This window comes from Schistocerca piceifrons, chromosome 4 (assembly GCF_021461385.2).
Source record: "Schistocerca piceifrons isolate TAMUIC-IGC-003096 chromosome 4, iqSchPice1.1, whole genome shotgun sequence".
In the NCBI taxonomy this organism is placed as follows: domain Eukaryota; kingdom Metazoa; phylum Arthropoda; class Insecta; order Orthoptera; family Acrididae; genus Schistocerca; species Schistocerca piceifrons.
In genome coordinates this window covers 402424605-402438948 of record NC_060141.1, presented here as the reverse complement: position 1 = coordinate 402438948, position 14344 = coordinate 402424605, and the positions used below count along the sequence as shown (strand labels likewise).

At 39.0% G+C, this 14344-nt stretch overlaps 1 protein-coding gene across 1 annotated transcript in view; it reads right to left on the bottom strand.

The window, feature by feature from the left end:
• The window catches only part of LOC124795285 (DDB1- and CUL4-associated factor 13), a 54934-nt gene that overhangs the window by 11465 nt on the left and 29125 nt on the right, over positions 1 to 14344 (bottom strand). Inside the window, exons 4-6 of the mRNA XM_047259240.1 lie at positions 8465 to 8633; positions 8241 to 8388; positions 3504 to 3657 (exon numbers count right to left, since the gene is read on the bottom strand). Of these exons, the coding sequence (XP_047115196.1) occupies positions 3504 to 3657; positions 8241 to 8388; positions 8465 to 8633 (471 nt within the window). The remainder of the gene's footprint in view (positions 1 to 3503; positions 3658 to 8240; positions 8389 to 8464; positions 8634 to 14344) is intronic.

The following is a 14344-nucleotide window of genomic DNA, read 5'->3' as shown; positions in this document are numbered from 1 at the left end:
CCAATGGTCTTACCACTACTGAACTCTATCTTTTGCAATGTCCTTCAGATTCCAAACCCACTACCTCATTCCTCATACACTGTACTAACTTTATCCTAACCCATGACTACTTCTGTTTCCAAGGGAATGTCTAGAACCAAATCTGTGGCACAGCTATGGGCACCCGCATTGTACCCCCTTATGCCAACCTGTTTATGGGCCATCTAGGGGAGATCTTCCTAGCCTCCCAAACTGCCAAACCTCTAGTATGGTTCAGGTTCATTGATGATATCTTCATGATCCGGACTCAGGACCAAGACACCCTATCTTCATAACTTCATGACCTCAACACCTTCTCTCCCATCCACTTCACCTGTTCCTTGTCAACCCAGCATGCCACCTTCCTTGATGACCACCTCCTCCTCCTCTCTTATGGCTCCACCCACATCTCTGTCCACATTAAACTCAACAAACACCACAGTACCTGCATTTCGATAGCACACATCAAAAAGTCCCTCCCACACAGCCTGGCCACCCGAGGACAGTGTGTCTGCAGTAAAAAGAACTCCCTTGTCCAGTATGCTGAGGCCACACCAAGGTCTTCACAGACAGGCACTATCCCGCAGACCTAGTGCACAAACAGATTTCCCATGTCATTTGCCCTCACACCTCCAACCAGCCCATCTTTCCCCTCTCCTCTCCTTTCTCGCTCCTTTTCTCATCATCTCCCTGCCCCACAACCTCCTGACACTGTATCTGTAGGCATTCTACTCACTGCAGACTCTGCCAGACAGCAGTTCTCTCTCCCCCTACCTGTGCACTACTATCCCTTCCCCTTCCCCTTCCCCGCCCCCTCCAGATTGCTGTTGCCATCCCATATGATAGATGCATTCTGACCCGAGCTGCTAGAGTTGGTAGTTGTGTGTGTGTGAGGTGTGATTCCTTGTGTGTATCAATGGTGTGGGGGGGGGGGGGGGGGGGGGGGGGGGGGGGGGTGTTTTACTGATGAAGGCTGTGGCCAAAAGCTTTGTGTAAGTGTCTTAATTCTGCCTGTCTAAGTCCGTCACATAAGGTGGTACTTTTGTTATCCAACACCATATTAATGTGATACACTGAAGATGATGGTTGGTCAATCAAGTCAGAGCCTTTTTTGAAATCTATAAATGTGACCATTGTGGAAATTCACTCACGGTATCATATATCTTGAGGTTTCAGATCTGTACTTGAAAAGATCAGCTAGATCAAAACTCCACCTGACATCCAACTACCTTCCTCTTCATCTGTTGCTCTAATCAGTTAAGAATACCATGGGAGGAGTACTTTGTGAGTGACTGGCAGAAAATAAATACCTCGTCCCTCCTGTTGCCTTTTTTTGTGAGACAGTAAATCCAAGCAGTTTTAAAATCAGTATGTATAACTTTGTTCCCCCATTTACTCATAATGATGACATGTAGTCTGTCAATCATGAGTTTTCCTTTGATCTTGAGAGTCTCAGCAATTCTTCCTCCAGTGTGTTATTGTTTTTAAGATATATGCATAGTATGCCTGTGAAGCTGGGTCTTGGTTTGGCATCGATCTGTGATGTTATAATTTTTCTGTAGCAGAGTCACAGCTGTGTAGTTTCTCATATATGTCACAGTTAGCTTGTGTGTTCATCCTCAAGTGTTCCCTCTGTGCAATGGAAACAAATTCTGGGCAATTTCTAATGTGTTCGTTCTTCCGTAAAAGTCGCGCAGAAAGTTTTGTCGTTCTGACATCGTCACAAACTTCATCCACTCTATTGAAATGGTATTGGGTTTAATTTAACCAATTGTTTTGGATGTTTTCTTCCTATTTCTATGAAGTCCTGTCAATTATGTGGAATTTTGTGGCTATTCCAATTTTTCTATGCTTGGATGCAGACTTCCAAGGCTCTACAGTATTCTAAGATCAACAAATGCTTATTTCTAGTGGAGGTATACCAAGTTTCCTTGCTGATCCTTGAATGGGCCCAAAAAGTGTATCTCATATTTGTGTGCAGTGACTGTATAAATTCAAATGTATTTCTTTTAAGTATTCTGGGTTAATGTGTAATATTCTAGGTTTGTGACAGTTTTTTCTGGTTAGGTCTGAAGCAGACTTTCAGTTGCAAGAAATGATGATATGAACACTTGATAACCCTTGTATACTAGCAAATGTTTGATTTCCAGAAAGAATTTTATAATGATCGCTACACAGTCAATTTGGTGTTCATACATGTAAGTGATAAGTAATTTCCATGTGGTCACTTTCTGTGGAAGTTTCTTAAAATGTGTGGACATTAGCTAAAGGGTATACCTTTATTAAGCACTGTCCATTAGCATTTGTCTTCTTGCGTGGTGAGAAATTTCTGACGGTGAGGCTGTTTTTCCATTTTCTACCAATTTGTGTATTAAAACCTGCAAATAGGATGTTAACATGGTGTCCAGACATCTTCTACAGTGTTCGTTCAAGCTGTGAACAGAACTGCTTTTGTCAGGTTCATTGATTGCTGGAGCATGTGTGTTCACCAATGTATCGATCTTGTTAACACATTTAACTGTGAAAAAGAGACTCATGAAGGCAATGTGAAATTTACCATCTACCACTGGACCGTAGTATGTATATGCAGAAGCCAATATATGTAAATTACTGTTTATGTGTTTAACCACAAGTTTTCTTTTGCATATGATGAAGTATAAAAATTCCGAATAGGCTGCAGGTATCCATCAGTATTCTGAGTTTCCAGTTTTGGATAAAGTCTCAATACTGATGGTGCCAATTAATGTTGTTTTGTGGGGTTTGAGAAGCTTCGGGAACCCTCAGTTCTTTTCAGTGATTTCTTAGCATCCAGAATCCAAATGATCAGGTCTGCATTTGCTGTAACTGACTTAGCCCTTGAGTAATTGCTCTATTGCTTGTCTTTCCATCATGCTGTGTTTACTGCTGTTTTTAGTCAGTGGGCATGAGACTGGGCTGTTGACCCACTCTCATCATATGGGTTGCTAATCCATATGGAAGGGTCTCAAGGCATTTTCTGGCCATAGGTAGGCATTTCCTCTTACCCCAAATAAGTTTAGCTTTGTAATCAATATTTTGGTGCCAGATTGCAGTGGTTTCCTACGAAGCCATAAGACTGCCACAACCTTGTGCTCTTATTTTGTTTTTAAACAATTGGTCTTGTTTCAATGACACAGTTGTTTGTCTACAGTGACTTGGAAAACCAGAATTGGGGTGATTGGATTAGGTAAACAAAGCTGAACTCTCTTTGTACCTATAGCACAAAAATTTATAAATATTTCCATAACTTATCATAATTTCTTAAAATGTATTATTAATATCTTACAATTTTCTAGGACTTAAGTACTTACAACAACTTTTCCTGTATTTGCAATATGAAATTCCCCATTTTAGCTGCATATAAAATCACCAGCCTAAAATATGTTATGAAGTCACACACGCATGTATGCATGCACATGCCCCCCCCCCCCCCCCCCCACACACACACACACAAACATGAAACATACCTTTGCAGCTTCAAAAATTCTTATTGATTTGTCATAGCTTCCACTAACAAACTCCTTTCCTGTAGGAGAATAGTCGACTGTGATCACAGCTGATGTGTGGTCACAATGAACTTGAAATGGTGCATTTAACTTTCTCATGTCAAAACTGTAGAGGCTGTAAAAGACAATTTTTAATTAATCTCAACAATTACTATACAATGAAAATAGCTGTAAATATTATCACACACAGACACTAGCCTAAGCCACTATGGAACGGAGGGAAAATGTGAGTGTAATATGTAACAACAGGTTTTTGATTCTTTCTGACGTCATACACAGGAATATGTACATCCAAATATAGCTTAACACACCTGAACTTTCTTATGTTGTTTAGCTCATTCAGCTGCAAAACAACCAAAATGTTTGTTCCCAGATATGGTGAACACTGTCATAATCAACACTGCACTGCACTTGTGTATCAAGTCAGTAAGATTGTTTTTGAGTTCCTGAGGGATAATCTGTCATTCCTCAAGACAAGAAATCCTTAACATAACAACTGTCATGGGAGGTACGAATATAGCTGTAATAATACTTCCAAGTGAATTCCAGAGAATTAATGAACAAATAAAATTTATTTTGGAGATTGTGATTTTGATTTCAGAAGCAGACCCTGTATGCCAAGTTCTTGCTAATTACAGGGTGTTTAAAATTAGTTACATAAAAGCAACCTTTAATTGTGAAAAGAGTAAATAGCTTACAGAAATATTTGATACAACAATGATTAAGTTTTACAATGTTTAACAATGTTTAAGTTTTACTCACACCTAATACTTAGTTACTAAGGTTCCTGCTAGTAGCATGCGCAAATGAGTTATTCCAACAGTTGCCATGGAGTCATACAATGGTGCAGAGCATGTGCAGTGTTGTTTATGGTTTCATGAATCCAAATATGCTACTACAGTTCAGACACAATTCAAGACTAAATATCACACACACACACACACACACACACACACACACACACACACACACAACACCTCAAAGATAAACTGTTATTAATTGGTAATCGTTTCACCAAAACTGGCTGTATATCACATAGGATGCCGGGACAGGGTCATCCAGCAGCTTTTGATGCAGCAATTGAAAAAATTTGGCAGTCTTAACACTCATAGTCTGGGTAAATCAAAGAGACATGCCAGCTTAGAACTGAATATGCCTAGTGTTACAATGTGGAGTGTATTACAGAAATGCCGGTCATTCAAACCTTACAAACTGCAACTGTCGCAAGTTTTAAGAGAAAGTGACAAAGAAAAATGAGTTGAGATTTATGTAGAAATGTTTATGAAAATGCAGAGTGAAGACAATTTTCTTAACGGTTTTCAGTGTTGATGGCGCCTTCCATACCTGCAGTAAAGTAAATCAGTATAATGTTCAGATATGGAGTGAGGAGAAACCACGTCACATAATCGAACATGTATGGGACTCACCTAAGGTTGCTTTTTGCACTGGAAGTTGAAACAAGGTTTACGGTCCTTTCTTTTTTTGCCAAGTCAACTGTAACTGGCATATCGTACCTGGACATTGTTGAACATTATCTAATGCCTCAATAACAACAAGTTTAGGCACAGAATTTATTTTCCAACAAGGTGACATGCCACCACATCATCATTGTGTAGTTGTCGCATATCTCCATAGGGACGTGCCAGGACACCACAATCACCTGATTTAACTCCAATAGATTTCTATGTATGGTGTTCCATTAAAAACAGTGTGTCTGTTCCTGTGCTGTCAGCAAACATCGACAAACTGTGACAATGGATAACACAAGTAGTTGCCATTGTACTTGCTTCTTAGGATTTGGCAAGAAACTTATTACAGATGTGACATTTGTCATGTTACAAAAGGTAGCCACACAGAACATTTGTAAATAAAACTTGGAAGATAAACTGCATTCAGTATTGTATCAAACAAAGAGGGTGACAATTATTGAACTATTGCTTTAGAATGTTCAAACTGCACAGTTGGCCATGGGGCATGATGGAAATTATTATGCGCATGTGTACATGCCTTGTTGTCAGCCATTTGCATGTGAAAATGTCATGGTACAGCACACCTGAGCATCTAGCACTTGTGAAGGCCTACTATACAATCAATAACAGCCCAACTGAGGCTCAAAGGAAGTTTGAGACCGAGTTCAAGCTGAAGACAACTGGTCCAAGTGTGCTCACAATCAAGAATTTGATTTGCAATTTTGAGAGGATGGGTTGTGTTCATGATGACTGTGTCTTCTAACCAAACTGCGTGCCTATGGAATATCGCTTCAGTTGTGCGACGATTCGTGATGTCCCGTCAGAAGGGTCACAAAGTCATCGAGAAAAACAGAAGTAATATCTGACATTCCCCAAGGAAGTGTTATAGGCCCTCTATTGTTCCTGATCGATATTAACGACATAGGAGACAATCTGAGTAGCCCCCTTGGGTTGTCTGCAGATGATGCTGCCATTTACCATCTTGTCAAGTTATAAGATGACCAAAATGAATTGCAAAATGATTTAGATGTGATATCTGTATGCTGCAAAAATTGGCAATTGACCCTGAATAAAGTAAAATGTGAAGTTATTCACGAGTACTAAAAGATATCTGCTAAATTTCAAATACGCGATAAGTCACTCAAACCTGAAGGCTGTAAATTCAACTGAATACTTAGGGATTACAATTACAAATAACCTAAATTAGAATGATCACACATATAGTGTTGTGGGGAGAGAAAACAAAGACTGTGATTCATTGGTAGAACACTTAAAAGGTGCAATAGGTCTACTAAAGAGACTGCTTGCACCACGCTTGTCTGCCCTATTCTGGAGTATTGCTGTGTGGTGTGGGATCAGCATCAGGTGGGACTGATGGATGACATCAAAAAAGTTCAAAGAAGGGCAGGTCTTTTTGTATTATCACAAAATAAGGAATATAGTGCCACTGACATGATACATGAATTGGAGTGGCAATGATAAAAACAAAGGTGTTTTTCGTTGTGACAGGATCTTCTCATGAAATTTCAATCACCAATTTTCTCCTCCAATTGCAAAAACATTCTGTTGGCATCTACCTACATAGGGAGAAATTATCACCATGATAAAATAAGAGAAATTAGGGCTCGACAGAAAAATTAAAGTGCTTGTTTTTCCTGCATGCCATTCAAGAGTGGAAAAGTAGAGAGACAGCTTGAAGGTGGTCCACTGAACCCCCTGCCAGGCACTTTATTGTGAATAGCAGAGTAATCACGTAGATGTAGATGTAGATGTTAGCAATGTCGATTGTCCAAAATGGGTGAGAGCGCCTGAAAACATCGAGAAGACATGCACTGTGTTTCAAACCAGCCCCGGGAAATCAATCAAACGAGCTGCGTAACAGGTGAGAATCAACCGGGAGAAACTGCAACAAATTGTTGTTAAAGACCTGCATCTCTTCCCATACAAAATTCAAACTCATCAGCCATTAAGCCCCAGGACCATGGAGCAGCAGTTGTGTTTTGCCAAAACTATCATCCACAGAATAGATGAACAGGACTTTGATGTGAATGTGTTTTGGTTTGGCAACGAAGCCCTCTTGCATTTGGATGGGTTCATCAATAAGCAAAATTGGCACATGTGGGGGACTGATAATCCGTATTTTGCGGTCAAGAAATCTCTTCACTCTCAACGGGTGATTGTGTGTTGTGCAATGTCCAGCCATGGAATAATCAGTTCGATATTCCTGGACGGCACGGTGACTGCCGAATGGTACGTGATTGTTTTGGAAGATGATTTCATCCCTATTATCCAAAGTGACCCTGAGTTTGACAAGATGTGATTTGTGCAAGACTGAGCTTGACTCCATCAAAGCACGAGTGTGTTTGATGTCCTAGAGGAACACTTTGAGGACCACATTCTGGGTCTGGGAAACCCTTGAGGCCAATGGCATGCGCCTCGATTGACCGCCACATTCTCCAGATCTGAATACACGCAACTCCTTTTTGTGAGACTATACTAAAGGCAAGGTGTACAGCAACAACCTCAGAACCATTGCTGAGATGAAAACAGCCATTCAGGAGGCCATCGACAGCATCAACGTTCCAGCCCATCAGTGGGTCTTGCAAAATTTTGCTATTCGTCTGCGCCACATCATCACCAATGATGGCAGGCATATTGAACATGTCATAATCTAAATCACAATATCTGAAGTGGCGTTTACATATTGAATAAAGTGTATGCATGCTGTAGTTTGTAACTAATTTATATTTTTTCCCTATAGTTCAGTAATTGTCACCCTGTATCAGTAAGCTATTTGCCGTTCTCCCAATGACGGTTACTTTTGTATAACTAATTAATAAACACCCTGTAATAAACCTGGATATCATTAACTCAGTGGTTTATATGTATTTAAGATAAAACAAAATTGGGTGGACCATTCCAACACCAGTTTTCACAGGAATTATTCAAAATCTAATTTCATGTGGTCAACATAATAACTGCTGCTATGTATACAGAAGATGATTACATAAAATAAACATTAATTATAATGAAAAACAGCTAAGTAAAACCCTTAAAGTGAAACAACAATAGTAAAGCACATAATTATATCACAGGATTGGACTTACAAACAAAACAAGATGAAAACATTTATGTTTTCTTATATGCTTCTGTTTTTCATTTATTTCATTAGTATGAAAAGAAATAGCAACGATAGAATTACTTTGTTAGGTACGAACAGTGCACTCACTTGTAATCCTCATTTGCTGTAGTAAAAACAAATGGCTCCATCGGGTTCCAACTAATTTGATTTGTACGTAAGGTCATAACAAGTTTTCGCATTGGTCCAGTATCACGTGTATCATACAAAATGATACTTCTATCACTTGCACACGTCACTGCAATCATTTCCACTGTTCATGAACATGTCAGGCATCAGAATCGTACTTAGTTTATGTATAAAAAATAACTTACCTAACAAGTCACTTTCTACAGGATTAAATGCAATGGTATGTAAGCTGTCAACTCCCCACTGATATGAATGAATGGGCTCATTGCGAGAATGTTCCCAAATCTGGCACAGTTCACCACAAGTAGCAAAGACATCTTTTCTGTAATTATGGCTCACTCCCATAAGTACAGTCTGAAAAATACAAATACATTGTTTTTCACATCTCAGCAATGCAACATATAAAAAGTCATGTATGAGAGGTGTTCAATAAGTAATGCAACAACTTTTCTCTGAAAGCAGGTTGGTTTCACTTAGGATTCCAATACACCATATTATTCTACACTCTTTTGGCTACAAAATTCTGTTTTTCAACATAATCTCTGTTCAGTGGGAGGCCTTACACCTCCTTACTGGGAGGACCTGTATGCCTACATGGTACCACTACACCGGTCCACGTTGGAACCAAGATTTTGCTACATCAATAACATCCCCATCATATATATACAGCCTTCCAGTGGAGTGCATCCTTCATTGAGTCAAACAGATGAAAATCTGAAACTGCGAGATGGATGAGGAAGAACAGTCCAATGTAGTTTTGTGAGCTCCTCTCAGGTCCGCAGATTTGTGTAAATCCTTGCATTGTCATGGAGGGGGAGAAGTTCGTTCGCATTTTTGTGATGGCACACTCATTGATGTCATTCTTCAGTTTCCTGACGGTAGCACAGTGCACTTCAGAGTAGACCATTGTATCATGAGGGAGGATATCGAACAGAATAACCCCATTAGAATCCCTGATGACTGTCACCATGACTTTACCCGCTTAGGGTGTAGCATTGAACTTTTTCTTCGATGGGGAGGTGGTTTGGAGTCACTCCACTGATCGCCGTTTTGTTTCCAGTTCAAAGTGGTGAATCCACGTTTCATGATGACTGATAAAAAACTGTCACAACCCGCCTCATAATGCACAACAATCTCCATACAGATAGTCATTTGCTGCTCTTTGTTGCCTTCTGTTGGATGGCAAGGAACCCAGTGGGCATATACCTTTGAGTATTTAAACTGGTGGACAAATGTTTCAGCACTACCAACAGAGATGTCCAGTTGAGCAGCGAGGTGTTTGATTACGATCCATTGATCATCTTGAATGAGTGTCCACACATTCCAACATTACAGCTGTGTGCAGCTGGCCAGCGTATTGGCAGGTTTGTGCAACCTTGTTGTGATTCTGACAGACACTTCACCAATGACTCACTCTTCTTTTGTTCACTGCCGGATCTCTGTAGACATTCTGCAAATGTCTATGAATATCTGCGATGCTCTGGATTTATGGTAGAAGAAACCCAATGATAGCTCTCTGCCTGGAATGCATGTCCATTATAGATGTCATTCTGAGGGCTACATATAGCTTCAAGCAACTACAGGGGTTGAAGTCAGAATATGTGGGTATACCCAAAAAGAACAACAGAATAACATTGCAGTGGGTGGAGTTTGTGTAGTACGCTTTTCTGCTGCTAGGGGTGTATAGCGTAACTCACTGCCAGTTCAGTGCTGCCAGTTCAGTGCTGCCGACCTGGCTTGTTCTGTTCATCTGCAGCGACTGTTTTTGTTAGTGCTGTTTTGTTCTTTTTTCATTTTTTATGATTGCAAGTTTAAGTGAACAACTTGCAGCTGCGAAATTTTGTTTTCCACTTGGTAAAAATGCTGCTGAAACTGTTTTAATGTTGGAAACAGCTTACCATGATGATGCTATGGGAAAAACTGAAGTGTATGAGTGGCGTGCTCGATCTAAAAATGGCAACATGTCAACTGATGACAGATCTCACTCTGTACATCCATCAGCTGCCCGAACTGATGAAAATATTGAGAAAATTCGAGAGCTTATGCTCACAGACAATTAATCAACTGTCAGAAATTAGTGTGTTATCTTGGAGCTTGGTTCAGAGAATTTTAACAGACGACTTGGAAATGAAAAGCGCTAATGACAAGTTTGTTCCTTGGATTCTGACTGACAATCAAAATGAACATCAAGTTGAAACATGTCGTGCTTTGAAGCAACAGCTTGAAACTGATCCAGGGTTTTCGTCAAAGTCATTACTGGTGATGAATCATGGTGGTGTAGTTACGACTCAAAAACAAAGCAACAGTCAAGCTAATTGATGACGTCATCGTCAAGCTATCCAAAAAAATGTTGTCAAGTCAAATCAAACATCAGAACAATGCTGATTTGCTTTTTTGATGCCAAGGGGGGGGTTCATTCAGAGTTTTTTTCCCTCAGATCTGTCCGTCAATCAAACCTTTTATTTGGAATTTTGAGAAGATTGTGCAACAGTGTTTGTCAAAAAAGATCGGATTTTTGACATGTGGGAGACTGGTTCTTCCACCACAACAATTCAACTGCACACAAAGCCATTTCTGTTAGACAGTTTTTGGCAAAAATAGCAGGGTTCAGCTGCCCCATGCAGCTTACTCGCCTGACTTGGTTCCATTCAACTTTTTTTTATTTCCACACATGAAAAGGGGCATGAAAAGACACTAATTTGAAACGCTGAAGAAGTATAGGAACAAAAAAAAAATCCCAACAAACAAACATGGCAGGAGCTGTCAGCCATTTTTAAAGATGGCTACTAAAAATGTTCTGCACAGTGGGGCAAATGTATTAGTTGTAATGGAGAGTATCTTGAAGGGGATAAGGTTGTTTTGTAAACAATTTGAAAATACATAGCTTTTAAAAAATAATTCCAGTTTTTTGGGTACCACCTCTTTTTTCATATTCCACAATGTCCCACATAAAATCCACATTTTTTTCACCCAAAAAGAAGTGTGGCATTGCTTAATGAACACCACTTGTATAAAGGAAAATAATACTCAATTAGCTACCGCCCCCCCCCTCTCTCCCTCCCTCCATGTGTGTGTACACATTTTTAAGCTTCAAGATAATGGCACAGAATAACCTCACTTTTACATTCCCGGAATTAACATTTTACCACCATTTACTACATTTTTTATAGGTCTCATCATATTTCCTATTCCCACAAAGTTAATTTTCACCTGATTTTGCATCAACATATTTATAATTTTCCCAAGATTTACGCATTACGAAAAAATGTTTGTGGAGAAAAAATGATGCTGGCATAGAAAAAATGATGCTGGCATGACGTTGCTCATCATTTACAAATATTACGTGGTAAAGTTTCTTGACACCATGGAACTCTACTTAGTGGATTTGAACCAGTAAACGTGTAAAAGTTGGAACAATTCAATCTCCCGCTGCTGCCAAGCTCTACTTGGCGTGGTGTCTGATGGGAGTAACTAGGTTCGTTCGAATGAAGATCTCATGGCCAATCACAACCAGTTCCAAACTGTCCCTACTGCACAAAAACAGTTTCGTGATTGTTATCACCATTGTGACATCTTTCTCGAACCATATTTAGCATGTTTTGGAGAGCTAGTTAATACCGTCATTCACTTTGTGTTGCTCAAATGTTTTTAGTTTAAACACAGCATCGGTTACGTATTTTATTCATGCTGAACAAAACGTGTTTCAAGAAATTATTCTCATTGTCAAGTGCAGTATTTATGTATGTATTTGTTGTGATGTTACACAAATAAACAATGAGAGTCACAGTTTGGGTGTGTGTGTGTGGTGAGCTACATATCTGATGATGCACAGTACCTGATAACCTTAAAAAGACGACTACAGTGCAAGAGATGCAGAATAACACATATTCAAACACCACATAATATACTTATGTACATATTTGCACTTGACAATGAGAAAAATTCTTGAAACACGTCACGCTAAGCATGAAAAAATACATAGCTAGTGCAGTATTTCATTATTTAAGTAACAAACGGCAGCTGCAGGCTTTCAAAAACATCGATTATGACATAGGAAACTGAGTGAAATGTTCCTACTTCCCAGACAGTTATCAGTTCCAGTTACATCAGTAGTTTTTATTACATAATAAATCTTCATTAGCTAATAAACAAGTGCCTGACAAGTCTTTTGATACCTGTTACATACATATATCATACATAAAGTGCAAGGGGATACCCTACACACAACTTTTACAGCTTTAATGTTATTTCCCTCATTTTACACCATTTTCTGAAGTCCCTTGAAAAGTGTAATAGCGGAGTTTCACTGTATCTTCCAAAACTTGTACTGCACAACCACAATAAGATGGTGGCAGTTTAAACAAGAAACAAGAAATAAAAACGTTTACTTTTCAAAACAAAACAAAATAGAATAAGGAACCCCAGACATCATTGTGGCCAGGATTTCTCAAGGAGATTATGACAGGAGGGGAGAAAAGAGGAGAGGAGGATAGAAGGTTGAGCCACTCGTAATTGTGAAAAGTGTATAAAGAAGATTGGAGTAATATATTATAAAGGCAAAAAGAAAAGTAAAACACGAGAAGCTGGTGGCTTTCTGTTATGTGCCTTAATCTTAAGTATCAAATGATTAGTCCTTATTTTCTTTCACTTTTTTTTTAGAGTAAGTTATATTGATTATGTGTGGAAAGCATTTATTGCTAAAAGTATGAGCATATGGGGTACCAAGCAGCATTTATTACTAAAAGTATGAGCATATGGGGTACCAAGCAAATTTTTTAAACGACTGAGGATTTCTTGTTAGATAAGTTATCTGTTTCATCTTCTATGGACAATCATTGACACTTGTAGAAATAACCTCAGGTGTTCCCCAGGCAAGTGTGTTGGGACCCTTGTTATTCACATTGTATATAAATGACCTAGCACACAATATTAATAGTAACCCTTGACTTCTCACAGATAATGCAGTTATCCATAATGAAGTACCTGTCTGGAAAAAGCTGCACAAATATAATATAAAACCGTTAACTTAACAAAACAAAAAAAATGTCGTATCCTATGACTACAATCTCAATGAGTCACAACTACAACCAAACAACACATTCAAATATTTGGCTTAACAGTTTGTAGAAATATGGAATGGAATGAACAGATAGGCTCAGTTGCAAGTAAAGAAGGTGACAGACTTCCGTTCATTGGTATAATAATACAAAAATGCAAGCAGTTTACAAAGTAGACTGTTTACAAAACACTCATGAATATTGCTCAACAATGAAGAACTTGTGCCAAATTGGAATACATGAAATACTGAAATATACAAAGAAAGGCAGCAGGAATGGACACAGCTTCATTTCATCCAAGAAAGGATGCCACAGAGATGCTAAAATAAACTGAACTGGTAAATGTTTGACTGTTTACAAAACACTCACGAATATTGCTCAACAATGAAGAACTTGTGCCAAATTGGAATACAAGAAATACTGAAATATACAAAGACAGGCAGCAGGAATGGACACAGCTTCATTTCATCCAAGAAAGAATGCCACAGAGATGCTAAAATAAACTGAACTGGTAAATGTTTGACGACAGACACAAACCATCCTACAAAGTTCCAGAAACAAGCTTTCAGAGTGGAATATAAGAATATACAACTACCTAATATTTTAGGCCTCATAACTAGAAACAGGCTTGATCTTACCGACAGTACCAGTATAGAAACAGGGATTAGTGATCATGATGTCATCAGAGCAACAATCTGTCCAGAAGGCCAGGAGAGTATTTATGCTAGAAAAAGCAGATAACCAGTTGTTACTGTTCCACTTGCACACAACGAATAGCCATAATTTACCTTCCATATGATGACCATAGAGGGACTAAGGGTAAAGTTTAAATCACACTCTGGAGACTTAAGAGCTAAGAAAGCAGATTGAGGATGGAAAGGATACTCCATGGTTTAATAACCAAATTTGGAAAATGCTGAGGAAACAAAGGTTGTAGTACTCTTGGTTCAAAAATGAGTGCGCAAATGTTACCAGACAAATTGTAGTAGAAATTCATGTGCCCACACA